Below are 24,562 nucleotides of genomic sequence, written 5' to 3'. Positions count from 1 at the left end.
CATATGGAATGTTCATCACCAGAATTATGATTTCAAACTCAGCCAAGTCCCACAAAGCCACACTAATTATATATTCAGATATAGTAAAAAAATTTAAAAGGCAAAATCTCTACTTGAAGACATTGAATGCATGGTCCATCTCCCCAAAAAAAACAAAAAGCATTTTTAATTTTTCTTGTATGAACTAATGCTAATTCAATAAAACTTTGCTTTCACAGTCCACAGGAAGTATCAGGGACCTTCAAATTCTCTGCTACACAATGTTTGCTGTAGTTACTTCAAAATGCAGACAAAAGTTCAAACTGGGAAAGACAATATATACATGAACGTTGTCAAAAAAATCAGTAATACAACAATTATGCTGAAGAATGTCTCCTTAAACCACTGGTTTCTTGTCTGTATCAGTCTACCATCCTTTCAATTACCTTAAAAGTAAGCAAACTCCCCCTAAATAAAAAAACACCAGCATACCAAGTTCGAGATACTGGGACAACTTATCTTATTTTCAACTTATTTATATCAACATTACTACAACAAACATAGAAATAAGAGATGAAGCAATCCCTCTTAAGGGGAACAATGCCAAGTTTTCCTCCTACCATAAAAATGTAGTCTTCTGTTGAATAAAAATAATTTGGTATTAACTTTTGCTTAATGCTTACCTAATTCAATGTCATAACATGAGAAGCTTTTAAATATTTAACTTGCTAGGTTCTTATGTTTCTGCTGTAAAGCACATTGACACAGCTGTGTCAGTATATACAATAAACCCATCTACGAATGCTATATTTGTGTGCGAATGCAATCACTTAACTAGCATTTCTAATGAATGAGATTCACACAGCACGATGCACCTGACGTACTTTATAATTTTAAACAAGTCTGTGAAAGGAAAGCTTCATTTATCAATGTGTTCGTATTTGCTGAAAGGTAGCATTTTGAATTATTTCTGGAAAATGACCAATAATGACAATATCAGGCCTGCGGCATATCAGCAATGCCATTCAACAAGTTGCTGGTTAAATTGGGTTCCCCCTGGTGGCTCTGTCACACACTCGCTTTTGAACAGCTGTTATTAAAGCCAAAAACCCAGAACTTTCACTCCTTAACCTAAACTCATAGTTGTTAGGTTAAAAATCCCAGATATGATTATAGGTGGAAAGAAGAAAGGTAAATGTATTTGATTACCTTGAAACTGGTAATTGAAGTTTTCTTATTTGCATTTGCAAGTGTTTGATTCACCCACTTAATAATAATTTCATCATTAACTTTTTCACCCTCTCCAAGGTCTGATAGCACATTCAAAGTATACCTTGAATAAAGAAAATAAGTCTCAACTACACCACAAGCAAAAGTAAAATATTACTTTAACACAGCAATAAGTATTTCTCTTCATAAAATACCCTTACAAGTTACCTTGCTCTGGAAAGCTCTTCCTCAGTTTTTAGAAGAATGAAATAACAATGAACACTATTAAGCCTGGGATGTTATTTCATTCTGTATTTCTTATTGAACACGTTAGAAACAATCTTATAAGCTTAAATGGTTCCCTTGCATTCAGTCACTTTGACAACTGAATTGAGGTAGCCCAAGAAAGAAAAAGTATTGAGTACTCCAGAGTAGATGTAAGAAAATGAACATGTGGAAAATACATGCCATAAAATAATTTTTATTGAAATCAATTGATATCAATCTGTGGTCAGTGCACTAACAAGAATTTTACAAATTACTACAACTGTGGGGGCTTAAATTCTCCCTGTTTTAATGCCTACAGCATACATCATCTCTTTTTTGATTTCACAAATATTTATATTGTTCCATGCTTCCAGGAAAATACATGAAATTAACATACAATATTTTACATACTTCTATATTTGCTGAAAAACCATGAAATTTGACTAACAATTTTTAGTATGCAATGTTTTAATTGTCAATGTATATATCGATGTGTACATGAACACACATTGCTGTTGTTTCAGTCATTACACATTATGTAAAAATAAGTATATATGTAAAATATTATATAAGTATATAAGTATATATTTATGACATATTATAGGGATTTTATGATTTACAATAGGGATGCAAGGAGATGACTCTCCAAAATGCCCATTTTAAATATACTGTATAATCACGCTCAGTTCATTGTTTTAGATTTTACTCCTCCTTATGTAAACTCCTGTATTTCACAGATTAATATTAAAAATAACAATTAAAAAAAATCAACTTAACAATAGTTAATGTTCAATGTTAAGTCACTTTTGCATTTGTAAAAGTTTTAAATGGTTATTTGATTCCAAAAATTTTTAAATGACTTGCAATTTTTATGTTCAAGTGTGAAATTTCATTCAGATTATGGAAATATTTGTATCTGATTATAAAGCTACACAACAGTGAATACATCTGTCAGACACGTGCATCAGTGCACCTGTTAGACAGGCTGAAGATCTGTCTTCATTTCCTTTGATGAAGAAAACAGTGGCAAGTACACACACACACACCACGTATTATGTCTAACATACCTTCTCATCAGCTGCCATATCAAAGCCAAAGTCAAAGTTGGATTGCCCTCATTTAGATCATGTCCAGCAATACCAACCAGGGAGAATTTTGCTTTTGTCTTCCCAAGTTCTACTGCATAATTGCAATTCTCAATCTAAAAATAAGTATATACAAACAATGAAAAAAGAAAAAATCCTCAGCATTTCTATAATAAAGACAGTAATTATCCATAGTTTGAATCAATTTGGGTTTGTTACATTTTGGAGATGAAGATTTATAGCCTTTCTATACTGTACAGTTTCTAGTATTCTTGTAGATGTAAATACAATTATATAAAATTCAAATGATAATCTTATTTCACACCAGAGAAAATCAATTTCTTTGTTTTCAACAAAGTAATAAATACATACAAAATGGAACTTGGAAAAATACAAGAAATGGATTCTTTTAAAACAAACAGTATTTTTTTCACCTATATTTTTAACTGAAAAATGATCTCAAAATGAAAGCTCAGGGCTTGCACAAATTCTCCTGGCAAAGTAACACCTCATGACACAAGAGCATATACAACAAAAGACATGCCAAGCTTGCATTTTATTTTATTTTTTTTTAAACATAAATAATTAAACCTTAAACATAATATTGTTAAATGGTGTTCACATTTTTAAAGTAAAGTGATATACAGCTTTTTATTTCTGGAGATAACGCTTGTAAGATTTTTTCCTTTTTTTTTTTTTTGGCCAGGATTGTCTCAGTAAATCTAGACAGTCCAGCTTACTATAAGCAGGGCAGTTAGAGCCTGAGAAACTAAACTGTATTTGTAGTGTGTACCTACCTTTTTCATATTACCACCAAGTAGAGGATAAGGGCGTTTGTTAACATGAGTCCAATCAACTGGCACACGAGTCATTTCATACAGTTGGAAGATTATTAAAGCATCAGAGAGGTCACTAAATGAGAGTAAAACAATATCTTTAAGTACAAAATTTCATACTCAAAATGAAAATCTTATTGAGACTTTTAATAGGACGAGACTTCTGAAAGTATATTTTATGTTGCAGAAAAATTCCAGACACCAAAATTAAAATTTTGTCAGCCTGTGGAGAAACCAGTCTAAATTGTATCGCTTGATCTCTGCCACTATTTCAGTTAAATTGTACATTCGATTTCATTATTTCCACAAATCTTAGCAAAGCAGACAGAGCAATAAGTTAGTTTTACCAGCTGTAGTTGTTTGTATAAGGTACACATGTATACAGCACCTAGGTAAAGTCTTCATTTATTCATGCAGTTTTAGTTTCCTCATACCTTTTCAAAACGTTAAATACTTATGCTTAATCTGCACATAGATTTACTTTGCTAAAGGCTTATCTAAACCAAAATACACCTCTTGTGAAAGAAGGTAATTAGCAAAAGTATTATCTTCCCAACTTAAATCACATTCCTGATAAACCTTTTCAACTGACATTTTTTCTTATAAGCCATCTACAAAAGCATTGCTTCATAGCAGTTGTAAACCAGAAACAACAAATGCTAGCAGTGCACATCTATTTCTTGATGGTGAGTATAACATCTGAATGAGGTACTACTTAGTGTGGCTCTGCAGACTAATCATACTGTAGAGAAACTTGGAAACCACCTTCAGTAGAAATAAAGCTTCCTCAAATTCATGTTGTTACCGTATTCTTACAGATGCTAACACATTATTATGCCCTGGTGAGTAGAAAACATTACTTAAGAAGCCTTACCTATATAAGTGATTAACGTATGGGCTTACACCCAGTGAATTCATCCAGTTTCTGAATGTTCTTTCTTCATTACTTTCTCCTACAGTGACAGATATAATTCTGTATAAATTACTTAGAGAAAACATTTCAGAAAACAATGTTTAAATGACTCGGATGCATACAAGTTCCAGCTCCCATACCACATTTTTTCCTCAAAAATGAGTTCATCCTTTTCATAATAATCTCTATTGGCCAATAGAGCAGAGTCTTATCAAATTCAGTCTTATCAAATTCAGAGTCCCTCAATTCTGGGCAAAGAGTACAGAGAGCGCTATCAGACTATTTTTTATTTTTTTAATAAGTGTAGTTTTATAAAATACAGAAATGGATTGCTGATTGGATTCATTTTAGATAATGAATACATTATGGAGCAGATGGTGACGAATAATTCCTAGAACTAAAGATAATCAGTGTAAAGTGTATTCAGCAGTATCATTACAAGTTTGAAGTGCCTTTTTCACTAAAGGCTAATACTGACACTCTGCAATTGCATCAAACCCCCAGTAACCACAGCTCTGCTCTCTCTGCATGTAAATCTTGCGTATTAATTTGTGAATATCTTCCAAAGTAACAGACCTCACCTTTTCAGTTTTTAAACACTGGAGGCTCAGCAGGGCAACATTACAGGGGGAACATTTGTGATTTACAGTCAGCTGTGACTGACATTTTCCAACAGAATAGATTCTAAGTGCATTGCAGTCATCTTCTTAGAAACGCAAAAAATTCAGTAGAAAAACCCTTCTCTTTTCTGACTTAGATTGTTCTTGCATATTATGAGCCCCTTAATTAGTGCACTATATTAGGGTTACATTAATACATTAATTTCCTATGTTCAGCATCACCCAACACTGGAGCTGTGACCAATTGTTTGTGAATCAATGCTGCAAAAGCCATTTCCTCCTACATCAAAGAAAATTTCATTTCAATTCTCTGTAAAGGATGATACAACAGATTTCACTGAACTGAAATGTGCAAATCTGAGGAGTACTTTGCTTTGCTCGTTCCTTATGATATAAGGGTACTGAGTTTGTCTAACGAGGTTTATGTGGTACATAAAAAGATTCATTGTGTTCTGCAATTCATGCTGACTATAGAAAAGCAAAGCAAACACATAATTAGATTAAAAAGAAAACCTCCTTACTGTTATTTCCTACCAAACTGTTGTCATGGCATAGCTCTATTTTCAAATAGGGTTACAACTTTAACCCAAATATTTTTTTTATAGAAAAAGTCCTGGACTGCTATATATATACACACATGTGTATATAACCAAAACTTAGCCTGAATACAGATATTTCTGAGAGAAATTTCAGTTATAATTGGCATGTTGCAACAATACTCATTTTATTAAAAAACACAACTGTCAGTCAGATTATTAGTTAGTTTCCACTTAATAATATATTATATTCACTTTGTTGCTGTATTTCCTTCCTAAATTATGAGATCATACAGATGGAGTTCAGCCTAAAGTTTTGTTTCAGAGATTCACTTGTAAAAATTAACAAAAATTCATTGATGATCACATGGTGAAAGAAAAATACTCTTCTGTGAAGTCTTTAGACACTCAGCTTGTCTCACAATTCTTCCCACAAAATTTAAAAGACAGAGGACTACATTTTCTTAAAAGCATTAAAAAAAAAAATCAGAATTTTTCTGTAGAAAAGGTAAAAATCAAAGAAGATGATGTAAAATTCAAGCAGATTACTTAATGGACACTCACTAAGATTGTAGCTACCAAGACAGATACTTGGCAACTGCACTCAGAATTCTACAATGCATGCTTAACACTGACAAAAGAATCTAAAGTAGGCAAGCAGGAGTAAGAGCACCATTTTGTCTATCAGCAACTCAATATAAAAATATTTAATATGCCAACTTTAAACAAATGTCTTCATCATGCAACACAAACGTTCTTAAGTTTTCCAGATGGCTGAGAACTGACCAATTTTTCTCTCCATTCTTTTATTCAAAATATACCTTGTGATCCTACCAGGAGCACATCTTCTGCTGAGTGGTGCAGCAGATAGCCAAAATCATAGGAAAACTGCAGAAAGGGGACAAAGCTACACAAAAGAGAGAGGAGCAAATTTGGTAGTATCCTTTATATTTGTAGCCATCTTTTTCTTCTCTCAGATCGCTATACTATGAAACTGAGTGAGGAGTCATAAGGATGGTCAAGATCCAAAGGGTTCCAAATGCCTGAGATTCTCTCTGAAAGCTAATAGAGCAATGCAATTTGATCCCTCAATTCAGCTGGCCTGAGCAGGCCTTGAAGGCTGCCAGTGGAGTAAGCAACAACCTCAGAGTACAGGCACACTGGATGAAATATGGGAGGACATGCATCCATATATTTTTTCCCCCCCAAAATGGGAAGGTTTTCTGCAACTTAGAGCCCAAACTCATCTACCTTTCCTACAAGTGAGAACTTCCCCAGAGCAATAGCAACACCCCAAAGTCATGCATTTACCAAGGACTCCCTTCTCCTCCCACCCCACATAGTATCAGATGTTCTTCCCCCCCTTCATCCCCTTCAAAGTTCATCTGAGGAATATTTGCTCTATGTACAAATGCACATCACCAGACTTCTTAAGCATTTTTAGCCTGGATTACAGATTATGCCTAGCGTTCATCATCTTGAACACAAGAGAACACCCACGTGATACTTTTTAGGTGGAACCATCAAAGATGGTATTTGATTAAGGAACTCTAAGGCTTCCCTCTACTCACTCACATATAAGTCTACAGCTTTAAGTCTTGGTTCAAGGAAAGCCCCTACAGGTTAGTTCCCCAGAAAGAACTACATGGTATTTGACTTCAAGCCTCGTCCCCATTTTAAATGCATCATATTAGACCTATGTTTTTTCCTGCTAATTATGGCGGCATATTAAAACAATAGAAAGAATAATATCAAAATCAACCAACAGAAAAGGACAGAAATTATTAAAACACTAGAAATAAAAACACTGAAAGAACTGCAGAATACTTTCACAGAGTACAGAAAAGTACTAAATACAGTACCTACATTAGGAGGGGTCAAATCTGCATTTCATGAAGCAAAACAGGAAAGCATTATAAATCATGAGTCAGATTACAATAGACCATCTATGATGAAGCTATAAAGAAATGAATGTTTGATATTTTGTCTAAAACTACTATTAGAAAACATTAGTCAAAACACAGGACTTTATGAAAAACAAACAAGCAGAAAAACACATGAACAACATTATCTTTTGATGGTTGAGCTCTATATGACAACGCAGGAGTTACTATTTAGGGGCAGAAAGAAGTCTTCTACTTGCCTTTAAACACGCAACAATGGCATAGTTATCATCTATCCCTAAAATATTCATTAACTTAAATCTGGCCATTAAAGAATGGTAATCTGGCTTGCAGATGATTAAGACTTTTTCGAATGGTTTTGGCTGAAATTTGGATCTTATCTAAGTATTTTAGCAAAGTTCAGAAAGTAGTTCATCTGTTTCTTTGAAATGCCAATGATAATTCGTATCAATTTGACCCATCAGATCTCAGCTGCAAGTTAATATTCAGAACAGAGGAGCTGAACTGAATATATTCTATCTTCACACAGCTCCTGTACACAATTTCAAAAGCATGCTTTCCAACAAAATTGCAGCAGAGAAAGAGCAGGGCTTTCCTTCAATGATTTGTCCTGGACAGCAGGGACTGCAGGCACTAGGGATATCATGACTGGAAGACTACCTCCTGTGCTTTGATACTTCTACAACAGCTGGCACCCATGAAACAAGAAAAGCAGGAAGTCTGCAACAGGAGTGGTCTGAAGGACACAGGATTTGTAAAACAGGGATGCAGCAGAGCAGGCAACTTATGAAAGAGTAGAAGCAAAGGAAGATGGACTCACCTAGATGGAAAGGAAACCTGATAGGAACAGTATGAGGAAGGCAGGAGTAGGCAGTGCAGAGGAATGTGTTAACATTGTTGATGATTCTCCCAAGTGCGTCAACCCTCATTCTCACCTTTCCTTTGAGATCAGTGAACAACTGTGAAATACACTGGCAGGACTGTTTCATTATCCTAGATTAGCTGGTCCACAAGAAGGGTAACAGCCAAAGACTGCTATCAATTATTCCTTTATCTCTAGCATTAGGGCTCTGAACAGTATAATTAAAGTACAAGCTTAGTGATACGCTAGGATCAATATAGGTAACTGATACAGAATTTTATTTGTTTAAGTTTCCTCTTTTAAAAGGAAATCAAGCATACACACATGCACATTCGTGTATATAACAACAAAACCTGTGAAGGCATTTTTGAAAGACTATAACACAGCAATAGCTTTCCCAATGAGGAAAAGCTAGAACTTGTTCATTAGCTAAAATATAAACATAATGGCAAGAAGAACCCAGAAAGGGAATAAGTGGACAGGTTTTGCTACTGCAAATGAATGACAGAAGGTTATTCACGAATATCCTTTGGTCAGGCTAACGTAAGCAAATCAAAATTCCACATTCCAATATTTGCAATTATGGGGACTTCTACTACAGGCTTATATTGAAAGCTAATGAAAAAGCTCTATATGCTGGTGTTAACAGAGCCACCACTACATGGGGATCCTACATCACAGCCTAGAAGGGATACTTAAGCAGAAATCACTAACATTGTTATCTTCTATATTCTTAGTAAGTTGAGTACCTTCTAATAAAGTGAGATCATAAGATGAATTGTCAGGCTTGTGTAGGGCTGGATATGTGTTAAAGAGATTTGCAACGAAAGCCAAATTGAGTTTAGGGTTGCCTGCAACCACATCAGCTGGAGTTACAAACTGCCTGCAGCCCAATTTGTCTGCCTGTTGGAGCATGTATTCAGCCCTCCTCAAGTCATTTTTATCCTACAAGAAAAGAAAAAAATTAAGTTGTAACAATCCGAATCTGCAGTCTAGCAAATCTTGACCTGTTCCTCCGAAGTCTGAGCTAGCTCTTCCAGCCTGTAACAGTTCCCCTTTTCCTTCCACTTCCACTCTATCCTTCACTTTTGTGGCTAACTGCTCTGCATGCCTCATGAATCACAGCAGCCAGAGATGATGTTTCTGTTTCCAAGCTGTTGATTCCCTCGCCATGCATTCTGAAACATGGGCCATAGGTTCATCATCTCTGCTTTAGAATGACATTCTCAAATACAGTAAATTACAGATGATCTCCAAAATCCACTTTAAGAGTCTGGACTTTTCAGAACATCACCTTGTTTTCCTTCAAATATTTTCCCTCCAGTCTTCTCAGTTGGTGTAACGTGTAAGGTGTATGAAAAGATAATTTGTTTATAATTATTTTTTCTTTAATATTAATCTAGCTAGAATAATGAAGAATTCAAAACCGTGTAACACATACTTGTTGCCCCTTATCTTCAGCACTAGGAAGTTAATATTTAGAGGGAAATTATTAATTGATTCACTATTGGAATAAAGTCAGTAACCGAAGGCCGTTACACTCAACCAGAACCTTACTGTAGAACAAAAATGCATGTTACTGATACTGGTTTATATAATCATTTTTCTGTAATGAGCTATAAACTATAGAAAGTTACTGGGAAAAAAAGCAACAAAAACCCACCATTCTTTCTCACTCACTTCTCATGAAAAATAAAACTAAAGCAACAAATAAAACCGATCTCTCCTCACGAAGGAATTTGAAATGACTAAAACTCAGTTATAATGGAAAATTTTGCACACACAGTTTTCAGCTGAGTTCTCATTATTACAGCGAATAATGATATTTCATTTAAGATTTATACATATATCGTAGGCAGTCAGTTCAATTTTGCATCAAATGCATTCTCCAAGTAAACTTTCCAACCATCATCACTAAGCAGCCTGAAGAAAAGTATTTTCAACATCTAGATAGGCTTTTCAGCAGTTCTATTCCTTTACAACTCACAAGGAAACACTTCACTTCCAAGCTGTTTATTGGAAAGACTAGTACATTTTCTCTGACCACTGTTTAGTCTGAGGAAAGATTAAAATACCCTTTTTTTCCTGCTTTAATTCCAACAGAACTGAAGCTGGATATTGTAATATTCACATCAGAGGACCCAACCCCACAATATAGCTGGACACTAACATAAGTGAAACAGCTCAAAAATTTAGACTGGAGGACGCATAATCCTGTTTCAGCAGTGTTCTGGAACTTTACTAGAGCTTTTTTCCTTTCATCTTCCATGGCATTGAGGAATATCGCTGAGGATGCACATGCTTTACAAAAATGGGATTCCGAGACAGCCTTGCTGCTAGGATGTTGGATACATATACAGTCTCAGACAATTTCATTCTATTTTTTAGATTTCAGGATACTTACATTAAACCCCGAAAAGTCAATTTCAACATGCATTTCATCAAATTCACCTCCTTTGGGTGCAATCTGATTTAACAGATGGAAGTATGCTTTGGAATCCTGCAACAGAAGCATGATATTAAGAAATTGAGCAAATACATAGCTTTTCATTGCTATATGCTGCTATTATAGTCTAATTCAAAAGCCACATAAGTCAGAAATATGCCACTCTAATTACAGTGAATATGGACTTTGAGCCATTTTATTTATAGTATTCACATAGAACCTGTTAAGCCAGATCCACATAAAAGAACAATAATGTCAGCTAATTGTTCTGGACAGTGCTAGTTACATTAATGCTGCTGGATATCAACTAGGGATCTACAATTAAGGCAAATTTATATAGGTTACCTACAAAAATACGAAACAAAAAAAAAACTGGATTTTTTTCTGTGCTGTTTTACTCATTCACACTTCTTTTTAAACCAGCAGTTTCTTAGACTTTTCTTTCTGAATGGACTAAAAGAATTAAAAATAAGACCAAGTGGCTCTTTCAAGATTAATCTAATGACAAATTCAGTTTTTAGTATGCTTCTCTTCTTTCCCCCCACCAAGAAACTAGAAAAACCAATAACCTAGTAGTTTTGAAAGTATTTAATACTTTTCTTACATAGCATATGACATCTCTAATCTCTAAGCAGTTTTCATACAAAACCCCAGTTTGCTTTAATATTAGCCTTCTCACTGACATCAAAAAAGCTACTAACTAGCAATTAATCTAATTTTTTTTTTTCTTCAGTGAGTAGAAAAGGTGTCTTACAACCACAGGGAATCTGGCTCCTTTTCTTTTAGTTTTAAAATAGTTTTTTCCTGTTTCTTGAAGTGGACTTACTAATGTACTCTGCATTCCTCATGCAGAATGACTGAAAATGAGCACGAGGAACCAGCATGACTTTCTGTACCCTTGGGTCATTAAATTGGAATATCAGCTAAGCAGTGATTGAAAGCGGCTGCTCAATCCTTGGATCAAGGAATAGAAGCTACCTCAGAAACCTCTCTGAATAACTGTTCTTTCCGTAAATTGCTTCCTATTCTAAAATGCTAGGTACAAAATGCAATAAATATTAGCACATATGCACTGAGAAGCTTTTAGTCATACTCTTCTTCCTTAAAAGAACAAAAGAAAGAAGTCATGGGTTTCTGCAAATCCAGGAGCAGAGAAAGATGGCCAAGTAAAAAGGCAACTAATTGGGTAGTACAAATTGTCTTAAGTAGTTCTAATAAAAAAAATGAGAACATTGAAACTGTCCTAAATATGGTCCTGTTGGAAATGATCACTTTGCACTGTGGTGTGAAAATATGCAGTATGAGCCACTGAACAGAATATGAGATCAAATTGTTCATTCATTGTTGAAAAAAATGTAGGATTAACATACAGAAAAAGCAGATGATTAATATTCTAAGTACTCCTGATCTGGCTCATCTGTTTTCTATGCACGGCATGCTTTAATACCACTACATTCAATTATCAATGATAACAACATACCCTAATGTCTTGACTGAAGTTACTGATTTTTTGCCACCCTGCATTGGTCAGATGGTAGTTCACCCATCGTAACAAGAGCTCTTCTGGGGAAAGCTTCATTAACTGATCTAGTTCTTCCCCTTCATTTAGCAAAGCGATGAGAGCTGAAAAGAAGTTTGAAAGAAATCATTGCCACCATGGTTTCTAAGCAGTTAATTTTAGAACTCCACGAACTGCCAGAGCTGGCATTACTCTTACCTTCATTTCTAGAGATCTCAATATCAGCAAAAAGACCAACTTTAATTATCTGCCACAAGAGACCTAATACCAAGTGTGGTTTTCCTTCTTGCAAATCTTGTGATCCAATATTGACCACTGTACAGCCAATTGCAGATGCTGAGTTCAGAGCCAGGTTTAAGTTTTCCTATTTGGAACAGCAACATTTTATACGTTTATGAGGATGTGAACCTTAGTAGATCTGTTCATATTAAAACAAAATTTTCTAAAAGTTTCTGAAGCTACAAATACTAATGATTAGTTCAATTGCAACCATTCTACAGCAAGAGATTTTTCATGGACTGATGTCTCATAAAAAGATAATTGAAAACATTATTCATACTGCTTAACGTGTACCCACTGAAAAATTGTGGATCATCTTCCACTGCTTCGATCACAAATCAAAGCCTTATTTATAGTGCAAAAGAAATCGAATACAAATTAGAAAAATACTGTTCAAAAAACCAGAGACTTCATACTGTGGAGAAATGTGTTAATATGGAATTTTGTCCTATGAACGAGATTGTTATCATCATAGTCATCTTTTTGGCTCTTACACAGCCTGGCGTTTATTCAAGCATCTCAAATTGTAATTGAACAAACAGTATTAAAAAAAAAATCACAGTAATTCAATACGTTGATACTAAAAGTAAAGTCAATGATTGAGACAGAAGAAAAATTCCAGGGAGAAAAAGACACAGCTGCCATATTTTTTTTTCCTTCCCAGTACCATACTTGATACATTACATGCGCTTATTCTGTCTCTATAGATCACTTTTGCTGACACATCTTCCTCAATTAAGTAGAGATCAGAAGACTCAAGCAGAAGATTTACTTACAGAAATAGTGAAAGGAGTGAGTTTCTTCTTATTAATAGCTCTTTCATCAATTGTATCTGGTTGTGAAAAGTTAATCATTTTGCTAAGAAAGAAAAGTCAGTTTATTCATTTTTTCACTTCACAGATATTTCACGATTGCTTAATGTCTGACAAGATTAAAAATAAGAAGACAACCTTAACTCTAAATCTTTTCTCCTTAAATAACTGTACGTTCATATAGAAAACTCCCACATAATACCTACTTAAAGAAATTCGAGCGGTTTTTTACTAAGTAACAGAGCACGTCCCTGTTGTCAAATAAAGATAGTGAGAGATTGTAACTGTAAACTATTCAGAGTTAAATGGTCTCCAGAGAAAATATTTGTACTAGGTAATTCTTCAGGACTGCATTCCTACAATATTCTGTATCCATTGATGATCTATTGCCCTGTTATCATTGTGCTAAGAACTATTACATACTAAATACAAAATCACAGCAGAGTAGTTAAAAGATATGCTATGCACTCTTTACAACAGATTTCTATTCCTCCCATCCTATGATTTAGTACATCTAGTAACTTAATATTTCAAGTTGCAAAGACTCCTAATTATATCATCTAATGAATAAGTGAACTGTGTAATTGTCTCCCTTATAAACAGCCTGTACATATCTGGCATTTTTGATTATTGATCTGAAGAGGAAAAAAACTTCTATAATATATGCACTGAGTGACATAAAAATGTAGAAAAAAACAAAATTTCTACAGACAAACAGATTTTTCCCCATCCTACACACTGGATAAAATATTTATTAGCCAAGTCCTGATGTTAAAGCCTGCCAGAGGTTTTCAATTCACATCACTGTGCTCAGCACTTAACCTTTGAGACAAGTTTCTCCTCTTTCATGAATGCCCACACTCACCAAAGAAGAATGCCATCTGCAAGGGATTTAAAAAGACTAGCATCTGATGGGTTCATGGGGAGAATGTGCTTACAGTCTGGGTCATCTTGTAGAGCTTTATTTATCCAATTAACAAAAGCAACTTTTTCTTCCTCTGAAAAGAAAAATATCATTGAAACAAGTTATTTTCATTTCCGTGAACAAGTACCACTGAACACCAGATTTAGATTAAAGAGTTTCATCTGCAGTAAAGCTCCTTAGCTTCATAGGAGTCAGTCATGGAAAGGAAAATGCCCATAACACACTTATCTTTGCCTTACTGCACCCTCTGAACAACTGGTAATTTTCCCAAGGAAAGCAAGAAAATTCAGCAGGTCCTTTTCAGTCAAGCTTCCCTCCAGCAGGTCAGCCCCTAACCTGTACTGATGCACAGAGTTATTCCTCCCCAGGTGCAAGACTCTACACTTGCTCTTGTTGAACCTCATCACATTCCTCAGACATGAAATTCTAGTGCGCAGTTCATCTTATCATAACCTAGACAGCTCATGAGCTAGGTCAGATGAACTGCACTGTAGATGAGTCAATTTCTCTCCACTAAAACTGAAAAGGAGTCTAAATTTGTTACCTGAATAAGAATGCTGCGTCCCCTCAGTAGATATTGCAGATGTTCCTCCAAGTGCTGTAATACCCAGCTTTTTGTTTATTGATTTTCGGTAGGATTTGCTAACATCTTTACTTTTTAATTCCTGAATTAACTGGAATAAGAAAGATAGCATTTTGTGACTGATAATTCATGATTTAATACTTAAGTAACTTTGAAGTTTGAAATTAAGTCCTCAAGAATCAGTAAAGGACCTGCCTACATTTGTTATTTACAGTAACTCCTGAAAACACATGCTCAGCTAGAGCATATTTCTTCTACTTGCTTCACTATAAGCTTTATAGTAAAAAAGTTACTACATCACATGTAAGTACACGTGCCCTTAAGTAAGTGGACTGATTTTTTCCAAGGGCCTACAACATAAATCACATTAGATATACTGATTCATCCTGAATTTGTGCTGTAGAGGTCTCAGAACTGACAGTGAAGTTTAGGTAACAGATATAACTCACTACGTTACAGTTACAGTTCAAAACTTGGATCAAATAATTGTATCTCACCTATGACCCAGTGCAAATTAGAATCTTGTAAGGAAACAACGATAAGTAGTTAAATAAGCAACCTGCTGCAATTAGCAGCAGTATTATAAATACAAAACAAAAGCTAGCCATCACCAAACACACAAACCAACACCTTCAAAAGTTTTTGGTTCTCTTAAAGTACATAGATTGTGACATCAGGAAAAAAAAAAAAAACCTAAGCACTTCAAATGTGGTCACTAATTTTGGTCACAAAACCTTGTCCTGATCACCATAAGAAGTAGCCATTGAGATACTAAATACAACAGCATAAACATCAGTGTATCACAAAACAGATCTCAAAGGTTGGTATCTAATGAACAACTCTATTACCAGGGCAACAGTTGACCAAGAGTTTCTTAAATCTGTAGTCCAACCCCTAGCTTTTAAGGAAATTGAACCTGATATTAAGAAAATAGATTTTGGATGGTACGGAGACTCCCATCATATTAGACAGGCAAAGTAACATCTGACATAGCACTATGATTACAGGAAGAACTGTAGAAAGAACCAGTGGTTGGGTATTTAAAGGACATTACCTTTGTATTTCAACCTAAACATTATATTTGTTATGATGTTAATACCAGTTTTCTTAAAGGGCACTTTCTGCAAAGTTGGAGAGAGCTACTGAAAGAGACTTTCCTGTATCCAGCTCACTCATCCCTTAATACACTGCAGTTGCTTATCACATGTAGATTTTTAAGCACACCATGCACATTAAGGAGCATCACATTCTATTCTTTTAAAAGTAGCCTAATAATTAGTTCATATTCATTTTCTAAAGACCAAACAACTGATCTAAAGAAAGTCCAAAAGGAATGTCTTACAGAGACAAATTCTTCAAAGTTTATTTTCCCATCTTTGTTGCTATCTGTTACTGTAAAAATCTTTTCTATGATCTCCCGGACTTTGTAACCAGGCAAAGGTAGGCTTGCTTCTTTAAACAGGTCCTGAAGCTCATAGTCACTGACATATCCACTGTTGTCAATATCTGCAAAGTGAAAACACAAGCTGGTTTTATGCTTATGTAAAAGATCTAGTAGAATAACTGTTGAAAAGAAATAAAATGCAAGAAATACAGCTGTAGGAAAAGAATACTTCTTCCTGTGACCTCATCACATACACACATAAGCATGAAGGAATACCTGTGGATTACACACAACCAGATAGGAGATGTGACATCTTGCTCTGTATTTTCTCAGGAACTATCTTACAATCCAAAAGCAGATATGACAAAATAGCAAATCTGTAGATAGCAACATTTAAGCTTTTTTTAAGACTAATAAAGTTCTCAAGAAAACCTTAAAGTGAAAGAAAGATCAATTATTATATTCTGTCAGTATTATTCTACCTGCAATTAGCAAATTCAGATCTGATCCAAATGTTTGTTAAAACAAACTCTACATGACTCTATACTTTGTTTCTTATCCTAATACCTGATAGAGATTTTCTGTCTTGAAAACTTTTGATGTGATAAGGCTTAATTGTGAAGAATAAATCCAGGATGATCTGTATTTATTTATTAAAGGTGACCTTGCTTAATCTATCGACCGGCTCTGTTGGAAGCAATCTGTGCTGCTTCCTTTGCTTACACTGGGCTTCCTAAAATCACAGCAATAATGTCCACATACAGACAGGATGAGAATGCTTTTTTCAGCAAGATGTGGTACAGCTCCACAATTGTATAAAAAAGAATGGCCACATCACATAAAAACACAAATTCAGTGCAGTTTGTACTACTCACAACCGAAGAGCAGAAATATTAGAAGTTCTCTGATCTTAGGCCAATCTGAGTACAGAAAGCTGTTGAATGCTTAATACAATAAAGCACTATTTAAAAGACCTAAAATTTCTTGTCCAATGTATTGTATAAATAAGCACATTTTAAGTTTTGTTATTTTGTTGTTTGTTTGTTTTAAACACACTGTACATGTAAACTCTGCTTTTATAGGTACATGTTTACATGTTTAAGTATATCTATCAAAATAATCGTACCTGCAGTTCAAGGTCTACTCAATGGAAAGTACCTTCATAAGCAGGAAAGCTATTGTCCATTGACTACAAAGTTCAATGAAGTATAAGAAATCATAACCAGCTTAACTAGTGCTGGACATAATGTCCATTTTTTCCATGCTTAACAATTTTCTCATCAACACATCAAAGTTCTCAAAAATGTGAATTAATGGCATGTCCTCAAATGATCTAAGTAACTGAAGGGAGTGTCACAAGTAACACGAGTCAGAAACAGATTGAAAGTAAACTGGCCACTTTTCTAATAAATCTGTGCTTCCACCTTTGTTTTTTGGGTTCACTAGTAAACATGCCTCTCACTTTTTTCTAATATCAAACTCAGTCAGTAATACCAGAGTGAATGAATATATATCAAATTAAAGAAGGGCAAGTAGAGAACTATGCTTTGATCTTATAGCCATAGTTAGCCATAGCTAACTGTTATTCACTAATTTCCATGCAATCCAAACTAACTAACTAGCTTCTGCATCGCTTCATAAGGAAGTCACATTTCAGTGCAAACAAAAGGTTAAAAAAAGGTAATAACCACATTTTTTATTGTGGATACAACCCACAGTTCACAAACCACTGAACAGTGAAGCTTTGTGTGCACGTACTAATCCATCCACTGTCTGGCTTACCCATCAGGAACATAACACACACTGTAACAAGTGTGGTCTAAAGAGCAGAGGACACTCCCCCATCTCACTCGGATTACTGGCCGTGTTAGTTCTCCGAGTTCATCTTTTACTGAGAGTAAGTTTGAATGGTGACAAGCAGAGACATAAATAAATCCATTTTCTTTTAGCTTACCAATGCTGCTACAAGCAATTCATTCACAAAGATACTGAAATGAAAAGATGAAAGAAATGCTACATTATTTTTATTATGTTTTACAGAAAGCATATATTAGGGTAAGAAAGAAATGGTTTTTGGCAAGTAGAATGCAGATGGTGTGAAACAAGCTGCCCAGCACCCCCAGTGAGCAGCTAGCTACCCAAATGGCTGTCCCTATACTGACAGATGTACACAAAGATATTTCTTTGGTCTGTCCTTCCAGTTCCTGGAGGCTATAACTATCCTGAGCTACAGACTGCATCAGGATGATTATGTTTATGACAAATTCATGAATTATCTTCAAAGGACACATCTTACTCCTTTAGCATTTCTAGACATTTTTGCCCTCAAAAACAGTGTCAATCTGTTCACAGCTTTATTATTTGTCATGAGTAAAAGTCACTGCCTCTTGTTTTAAACTTCCTTGTGCTTCAGTGGATACCACCTGACACCTGCATTTACAGAAACAGAAAAATACCCATTTTATCCTTTCCATACTACTCAAAAAGTTATACATTTCTAATACACAGCTTGCTAGTAGTCTCTTTACTGAACTGATCTAATACCAAAGACTTTTTGGCTTAAGCTGTTTCACAGTTTTTAAATGAAGTGATTCCCATGCCTTAGCCCTACAATAAACTTTTCACCTGTTTTAAGGTAGGATTGTTTTCTCTCCAAGTACATTTTAGAGGTACTGACACTGATTTTGGCTGCTGCTAAAACTACTATTGTTTTATTTATTTATTTTAGTTAACTTAAAACGTCAAATCACATCCAAACCAGAAGAGAAATTACTATTTGAAAGAATGCAAGGCAAGCAGAAACTGAGAGTCAGTTATCCACATCAATAATAAGGATGAGAATATTTAACAGTTTTAATCAAAGCAAAATTTTCTTCAGAATTAACAAGTTCCAATAACTGAATTTTGAGACCTAAAATGCTGCAAATACAATAGCAGAAACATTGCAACTGTTCAGCATGAAAAGTTAAATTAATTTATGTGATTTAATTGCTGAAATTCAAAGATGTGAACAAATATATAGTTTCAATAAAAAGCAGTTGTTTTAAAATAAGCATTTCTATTTTCTTAGTCATTGTTGGCAACAACAAAACAATCAGTGCTATCAAAAACTGATCCATAACAATTTCTTCTGCAAAAGCATACATGGTTCTGCAGTGTTACTGGCAACCTTATGATTTTCTTAGTCAAAACATACCTATCTTATTGAACGCTTCTCTTAGTTCTTCAAGCTCTTCTCGAGAGATAGTAGTTACGTTGTTCTCCATCTTCTAACAGCAACAAGTGTTATCCACAGTTGCTTCTAACAGTAATGGATAGAAAATACTGCATATCAGTTCCAAATACATATAAACACAAGGGACTCAAATTTTCAGTAGGAGACACCAGACCTAAACAGCAGCTCCAGGTCTGACACACATTTAACACCCAGGAATTCTCTCTGTAATAGCAACTGAGGATTTACAGTAGCAACACCAACTTTCATATTTTGGATGACTTGATTCAAATAGAATAAGTATTAACCAACAATTAATTTGCAATATTTGAGCATTCTTTCAACATGAAAACCATCACCTCACATTTCAAAAAAAAAAAAAAAAAGTTTTAGAGAAATTAGGTTTTTTTTTTAAGTACAATGCAGTATCATTGCTCATTAGTGGTTAGCATTAAGATCTAGTTCTGCAAAGTACTAAGCATTTGCACAGTAATCCTCAGTGGGACACATTCAAGTTGATGCCTAGCAGTAGTAAGCACTGTTGCATCCTTCCACAGCTGCTACAGAAGTTACCATCTCCTGACAAGCCCATGACTTTGTAATACCCTCAAAGGGAGTAAAGGACCTTAACTTAGCTCAGTGACAGCATTCTCAATATGAAGCTACTCGCTCCACCCAATTCCATAAAAAATGCAAATCCAAACTGAAAACACTTGCCCAATAGCCGACAATAACACTCTATGACAAATACTTGTTTCCTCTTATCTATATTCTCTACAACAGTGATTCAGCCTTTGGTTAGCCAGTACAAGTCTGAACAGAAGTTACACCCAATTATCTTAATGTGCAAGGTTAGAACTGCATTAGTCTTTTTCCACTCTGCGTGCATACAATTAAGCTTACTGTGTCACTCATCTTAGCATGGCAGAGCAGTGCATGGCACTGGGCTGGTGCACAGCGTGCTACAGATGGTGCTGTAACTCTGACTTCACGGGAGCTTTGTCTTTGCTTTTATTTTATAAACAATCACTGACAACAACATTAATATCCTTGTCAAAGCTACCCAGTTGCACACTTCCTCTCCTCTGGTGTATAAGACCAGAACAGTGGAATCAGAATTTGTTCAGAGTAAAGGAGACGGCTATCATCAGTCTGATCTTTTGTTTGAAAATAATTCCTTCTCCATTCTAGCTTCGTCAGGTCTCTTTCAACCTTTCACCACTTGGCAGTAAAAGCAGTCCTGCTGGAGCAATCCCAGAGCGGCAACACATAGGAGAGGTGGTGGTGGGGCACACGCAGCTGAGGTGCACTGGTGAGCCTGGATTCTGATGGGTTTCCTGGAGCTCTACTGAACACTGTGGACAAATGCTTACAGTGCTGCTGAGGTGCATTACACCTACTCTGCTAGGAAATCAATTTCAATACAAAATAAATTTCTGTGGTCTGACAAATAAACATAATATTGCTACACTTCAACAGCCGCTGAACTGTCCCCGATTTCCAAATTATGATCTTAGGTGTTCACGTTTTAAAGTTTATGCTCATTTTCTTCAAAAAGAAATTAGCTTGGAAGTTGAGATTCTCATGTAACAACTTCAACTGAAGGCCTTGATATTAAGGAAAACAAGTTTCAAGAGGTTGAAGAAAGCTTTTAACATAGCAGCTGCATTACCAGACCACTCAAGCAAATAACTTAAGAAAACATTTGTCACAACAGTGAGTGACTGTCTCAAAGTACAAAAGTGGAACATTCATTTGGGCCCTATCTGCAGCATAGGCATTTCTTTATCTCCACTTAAATTGCTGTATAAGAGAACAAGACAGTCAAGTACCACCTAACTGATTTCACCTCAGCTAAAGTTTCTGCTATTTTTTTGCCTTTTTTTTTTTTTTTTAAAGTAAACCCACACTAGTTTAGTTTTTCTCTATGATGCTAAATAAAAAAGTTCTTAAAAGTGCTATTTTAACTAAATCCTGTCTGCTTCACCTATGTTAATATTTTGTCATTGCTGAGTCTGCTCTTGTGAGTCACACAGGATAAGGCCTTGAGTGTGGGTGGCGAGTTAAGTCTTTTTCCTTCATGTCACTCCATCTTATTTAAGTACTTGATTTAAAATCCCACTCATCCATTTTGCTCAGCTTACTGGCAGCACATACCAGTTGTACTAAAGCAACAAACAAATGAACACTTTGTACATGTGTTTTTGGAAGTGCAAATACCTTAAACAGAAATCTGATGTGGCAATTAAGAATGAAGAAACAGAGAATGAATAGAAAAAAAGCAAACATTGAAATCTAAATTACTAAAGAAATGTAAAGGGCTGAAGCTGCAGGGACACAGAAGGCAGTACTTTAACATGCAAAAACAAGAAGTCAAAGCCTAAGTGAAATATTTAGCCACCCAGATGCAAAAGGCAACATTTCTGTCATACTGTTCACGTTTTAAATGCTTATTTTTACTTCAAGTCAAAATTTATCAAAGTTTTTCAAAAAATACAATGCAGTTTATTTCTCTCTTCACCCATCATGATTACTAACTCAGATTTCCCATCACACTCCATTTCAGAAAACAGCAATCTTGGATTTCCAAAGATACTTGTTGTTTCAGTAACACTACAGTAACATCAATGCTACAAAGAAGCAGATAAATAAAGCTAATAGCTCAGCTTTAAAGAGACGGTCTTAAATACCCTATTATATAGTTACCATGTAAATTAGCTGGTCAGTTAAATGGCAGGAGTGCTGCAATTACTGTTCTGGCATCCAGAAGAGACTTGGTTTGAGCAAGCAAAGGCAGTGCTCAGAATTTTTAGACATATCAGATGATTTCAGTATTGAACCAGGAAGCTACTGAACAAATCCCTTGCATGCATGTATCACCACCCAGGCAATTCTGACAAGACAACATCAAGTCTACAAAAGTACACATCTACTGGAACTATGGCGGCCTGCTAATAAAATATATCCATTTACAGATAACATTTATCTGTACCCTGACAGCGTTCATATGACATTAAAACTCTGTAGCCTTTGCTTACATTAAATCATCTCTTGCTGCTCCAGGACACGGTAGGTCCAAGCCCTGCTTTCTTGGGGGAAAGAATCCTTGATTCTCTTATAAGCCTTAGCCAACATGCCTAGCATGAACTGCCAATATCCTTCTGCCCCTAGCCTATCTTCTACTCCTCCTGGAAGGCTTTCTGAAGACGATACAATGGAGTCTAGAAACATTGCACATCCAACAGTAACACTAAATACTGCTGGTATCATCACAGTATTCCTTTGTGCATGAAGGAGCATTTGCAGCTATGCGAATCCAGGAATAATGTGAGCAGCCCGAACTGCAATTCCCTTCTTTTTCTTACCTATTGCCAAAGCTATCAGGAAAAAAAAAAGTGACCAGCTGGTATGAAATCAGGCTCAATGGTTTCCTTCATCCCTGCAGGCAATTGGCAATTTCTTCTCCACCTCTTCATTTCAGATTCTATTTGCCCCATTCTCATGCTGCAGCTGCTTCCACAACAGATATTACAAAAGCTGACTCAAGAGCTTATTTTCTTTTGTTACTGTTCTTTTTATCTGGTATTAAAAACATATTTCCTCTGTCCCTGGTGCAAATACTACTCCCTTTCTGCATCATCCTTAGGTTTGCAGTTTCTAATTGCAGCCAAGCTACTGTAGTTACCAAATACATGCTGTGCAGAAGAATTACTGCTTTTATAGCAATGCATGCCAATAACCAATTATCATCTCAATTACGAGGTACTCAAATTCTTCTTTTCTCATCAGGCTTTAACTCAAGATGATATACAGTTTAATGCAAAGTTTAGTTTATCTAGGATTCTTAAAACCAACTTTTAAGCTCATCTGATTAAATTAGAAGTTCTGTCCTGCTTCAATGAGAAACAAAGGTATAAGACAACAAAAAGGAACTTTATAATGAGGATATGCATGAGATATTCTTACTCAGTATGCAGAGAAAATTGTATATTGTCATGGAGGAAAAGAATCCAAAATATATTGGAACCAAGGAAAAGACCTGTGTAAATAGCAAGCATTAGAATTAACTGCCATTGATAGACAGAATTTCAGCTATAAATGAACATATGAATGCATTTGCACACATCTCTATTGTCTTTTCAATAATTTAAAACTCCTGTCCAACCTTTTTTCCACATCTTACACTGAAAGATCTTTTTACTTACACAAAGATTATTCTTGACCTTCAAATATAAAGCTGATTATGGGCCAACTAAATTAATCATTTAACAGTGTGAAAGGGCAATTTATTTTAGGTGTCTCAGCAGAAGTCCATGAAACATTTTAATGTGGTCTTTTAATCTTGATGAGAAAATGAACAGTTAATCAGTAATATTCAGTGACTTCATTATTTTTATTTGCTAGAGTTTAAATCTGCGTAGGACACAGACAGATAGTTTGTCTTGTGTCAGAGGAAAGAGTTAAAGAGTTACAGGAAAAAGACGTGAATTATGCACAGTGCTATCTAAAGTGAAAGATGACTTAATTGTCCTCTTAGGGTAGAATGAGGGAATTTAATACACCTGCAGAACAATGGGCTATCAGCACCAGGCCTTAGAAAGAAAGAAAAAAAAAAAATATATATATATATATATCCATTTCTGTGCAGCAGAGAATGCTTCAAAACAGGAGACAACAGAAAAGTGATTGGTTCCGTATACATAAACAGGAATAGATGTGCATACATGTAAAAAAAAAAAAACAAAGAACTGCTGAAGCACAATACTACTTTTTCAAAGAAAAGAAGAGGCAGTGTATCATTTATTGGTACAGTCATTAACAGAGTAACATGAACTAGAAAATGCTTTTTTGAACTTTTATTGTTACCTAAAAAATAAACTAAACAAGCAAAATAGTTCTTTAAATATCATAGTCAGACTGAACATTCATTACATCAAATGGTCTGAGGATGTATTTCTGCCCTGAGTTTATAAATATCACTAGATTGGACATTTATGGTCATCAAAAGCATTTAGTAATTACTGTAAGTTTATGTGAATTCAATTAATATATAAATAAATAAAAATAATTTCACTTAGAATAATTTTGTGAGACTTAAATCAGGATGAAGAACAGTTTATTACAAAGCAGATATGTTTAGTTTAGAGTGCTACCTTTCCAATGAAACACCTCCAGCTTCCTTTGGCTGC

At 35.1% G+C, this 24,562-nt stretch overlaps 1 protein-coding gene across 6 annotated transcripts in view; it reads right to left on the bottom strand.

Annotated features, from left to right (window-relative positions):
• The window catches only part of PLS1 (plastin 1), a 38,505-nt gene that overhangs the window by 2,069 nt on the left and 11,874 nt on the right, over positions 1-24,562 (bottom strand). For 5 of the 6 annotated variants that reach the window (XM_085233283.1, XM_010716392.4, XM_010716397.4 and 2 more), the window contains 13 exons: positions 19,356-19,460; positions 16,118-16,281; positions 14,737-14,866; positions 14,133-14,265; positions 13,232-13,313; positions 12,375-12,540; positions 12,138-12,280; positions 10,616-10,711; positions 8,961-9,156; positions 4,251-4,329; positions 3,338-3,452; positions 2,523-2,656; positions 1,189-1,312 (listed from right to left, as the gene is read on the bottom strand). In XM_085233283.1, coding sequence (XP_085089409.1) covers positions 1,189-1,312; positions 2,523-2,656; positions 3,338-3,452; positions 4,251-4,329; positions 8,961-9,156; positions 10,616-10,711; positions 12,138-12,280; positions 12,375-12,540; positions 13,232-13,313; positions 14,133-14,265; positions 14,737-14,866; positions 16,118-16,281; positions 19,356-19,425 — 1,632 coding nt within the window. In that variant the 5' untranslated portion in view covers positions 19,426-19,460. Of the gene's footprint in view, positions 1-1,188; positions 1,313-2,522; positions 2,657-3,337; positions 3,453-4,250; positions 4,330-8,960; positions 9,157-10,615; positions 10,712-12,137; positions 12,281-12,374; positions 12,541-13,231; positions 13,314-14,132; positions 14,266-14,736; positions 14,867-16,117; positions 16,282-19,355; positions 19,461-19,946; positions 19,969-24,562 lie in introns of those variants that run through there. The other variant, XM_085233284.1, reaches the window with a different exon arrangement.

Source organism: Meleagris gallopavo, chromosome 11 (assembly GCF_905368555.1).
Source record: "Meleagris gallopavo chromosome 11, MGAL_WU_HG_1.1, whole genome shotgun sequence".
NCBI classification, from domain to species: Eukaryota; Metazoa; Chordata; class Aves; order Galliformes; family Phasianidae; genus Meleagris; species Meleagris gallopavo.
Note: the sequence above shows the minus strand (reverse complement) of the source record. Positions and strands in the feature narration are given on the sequence as shown.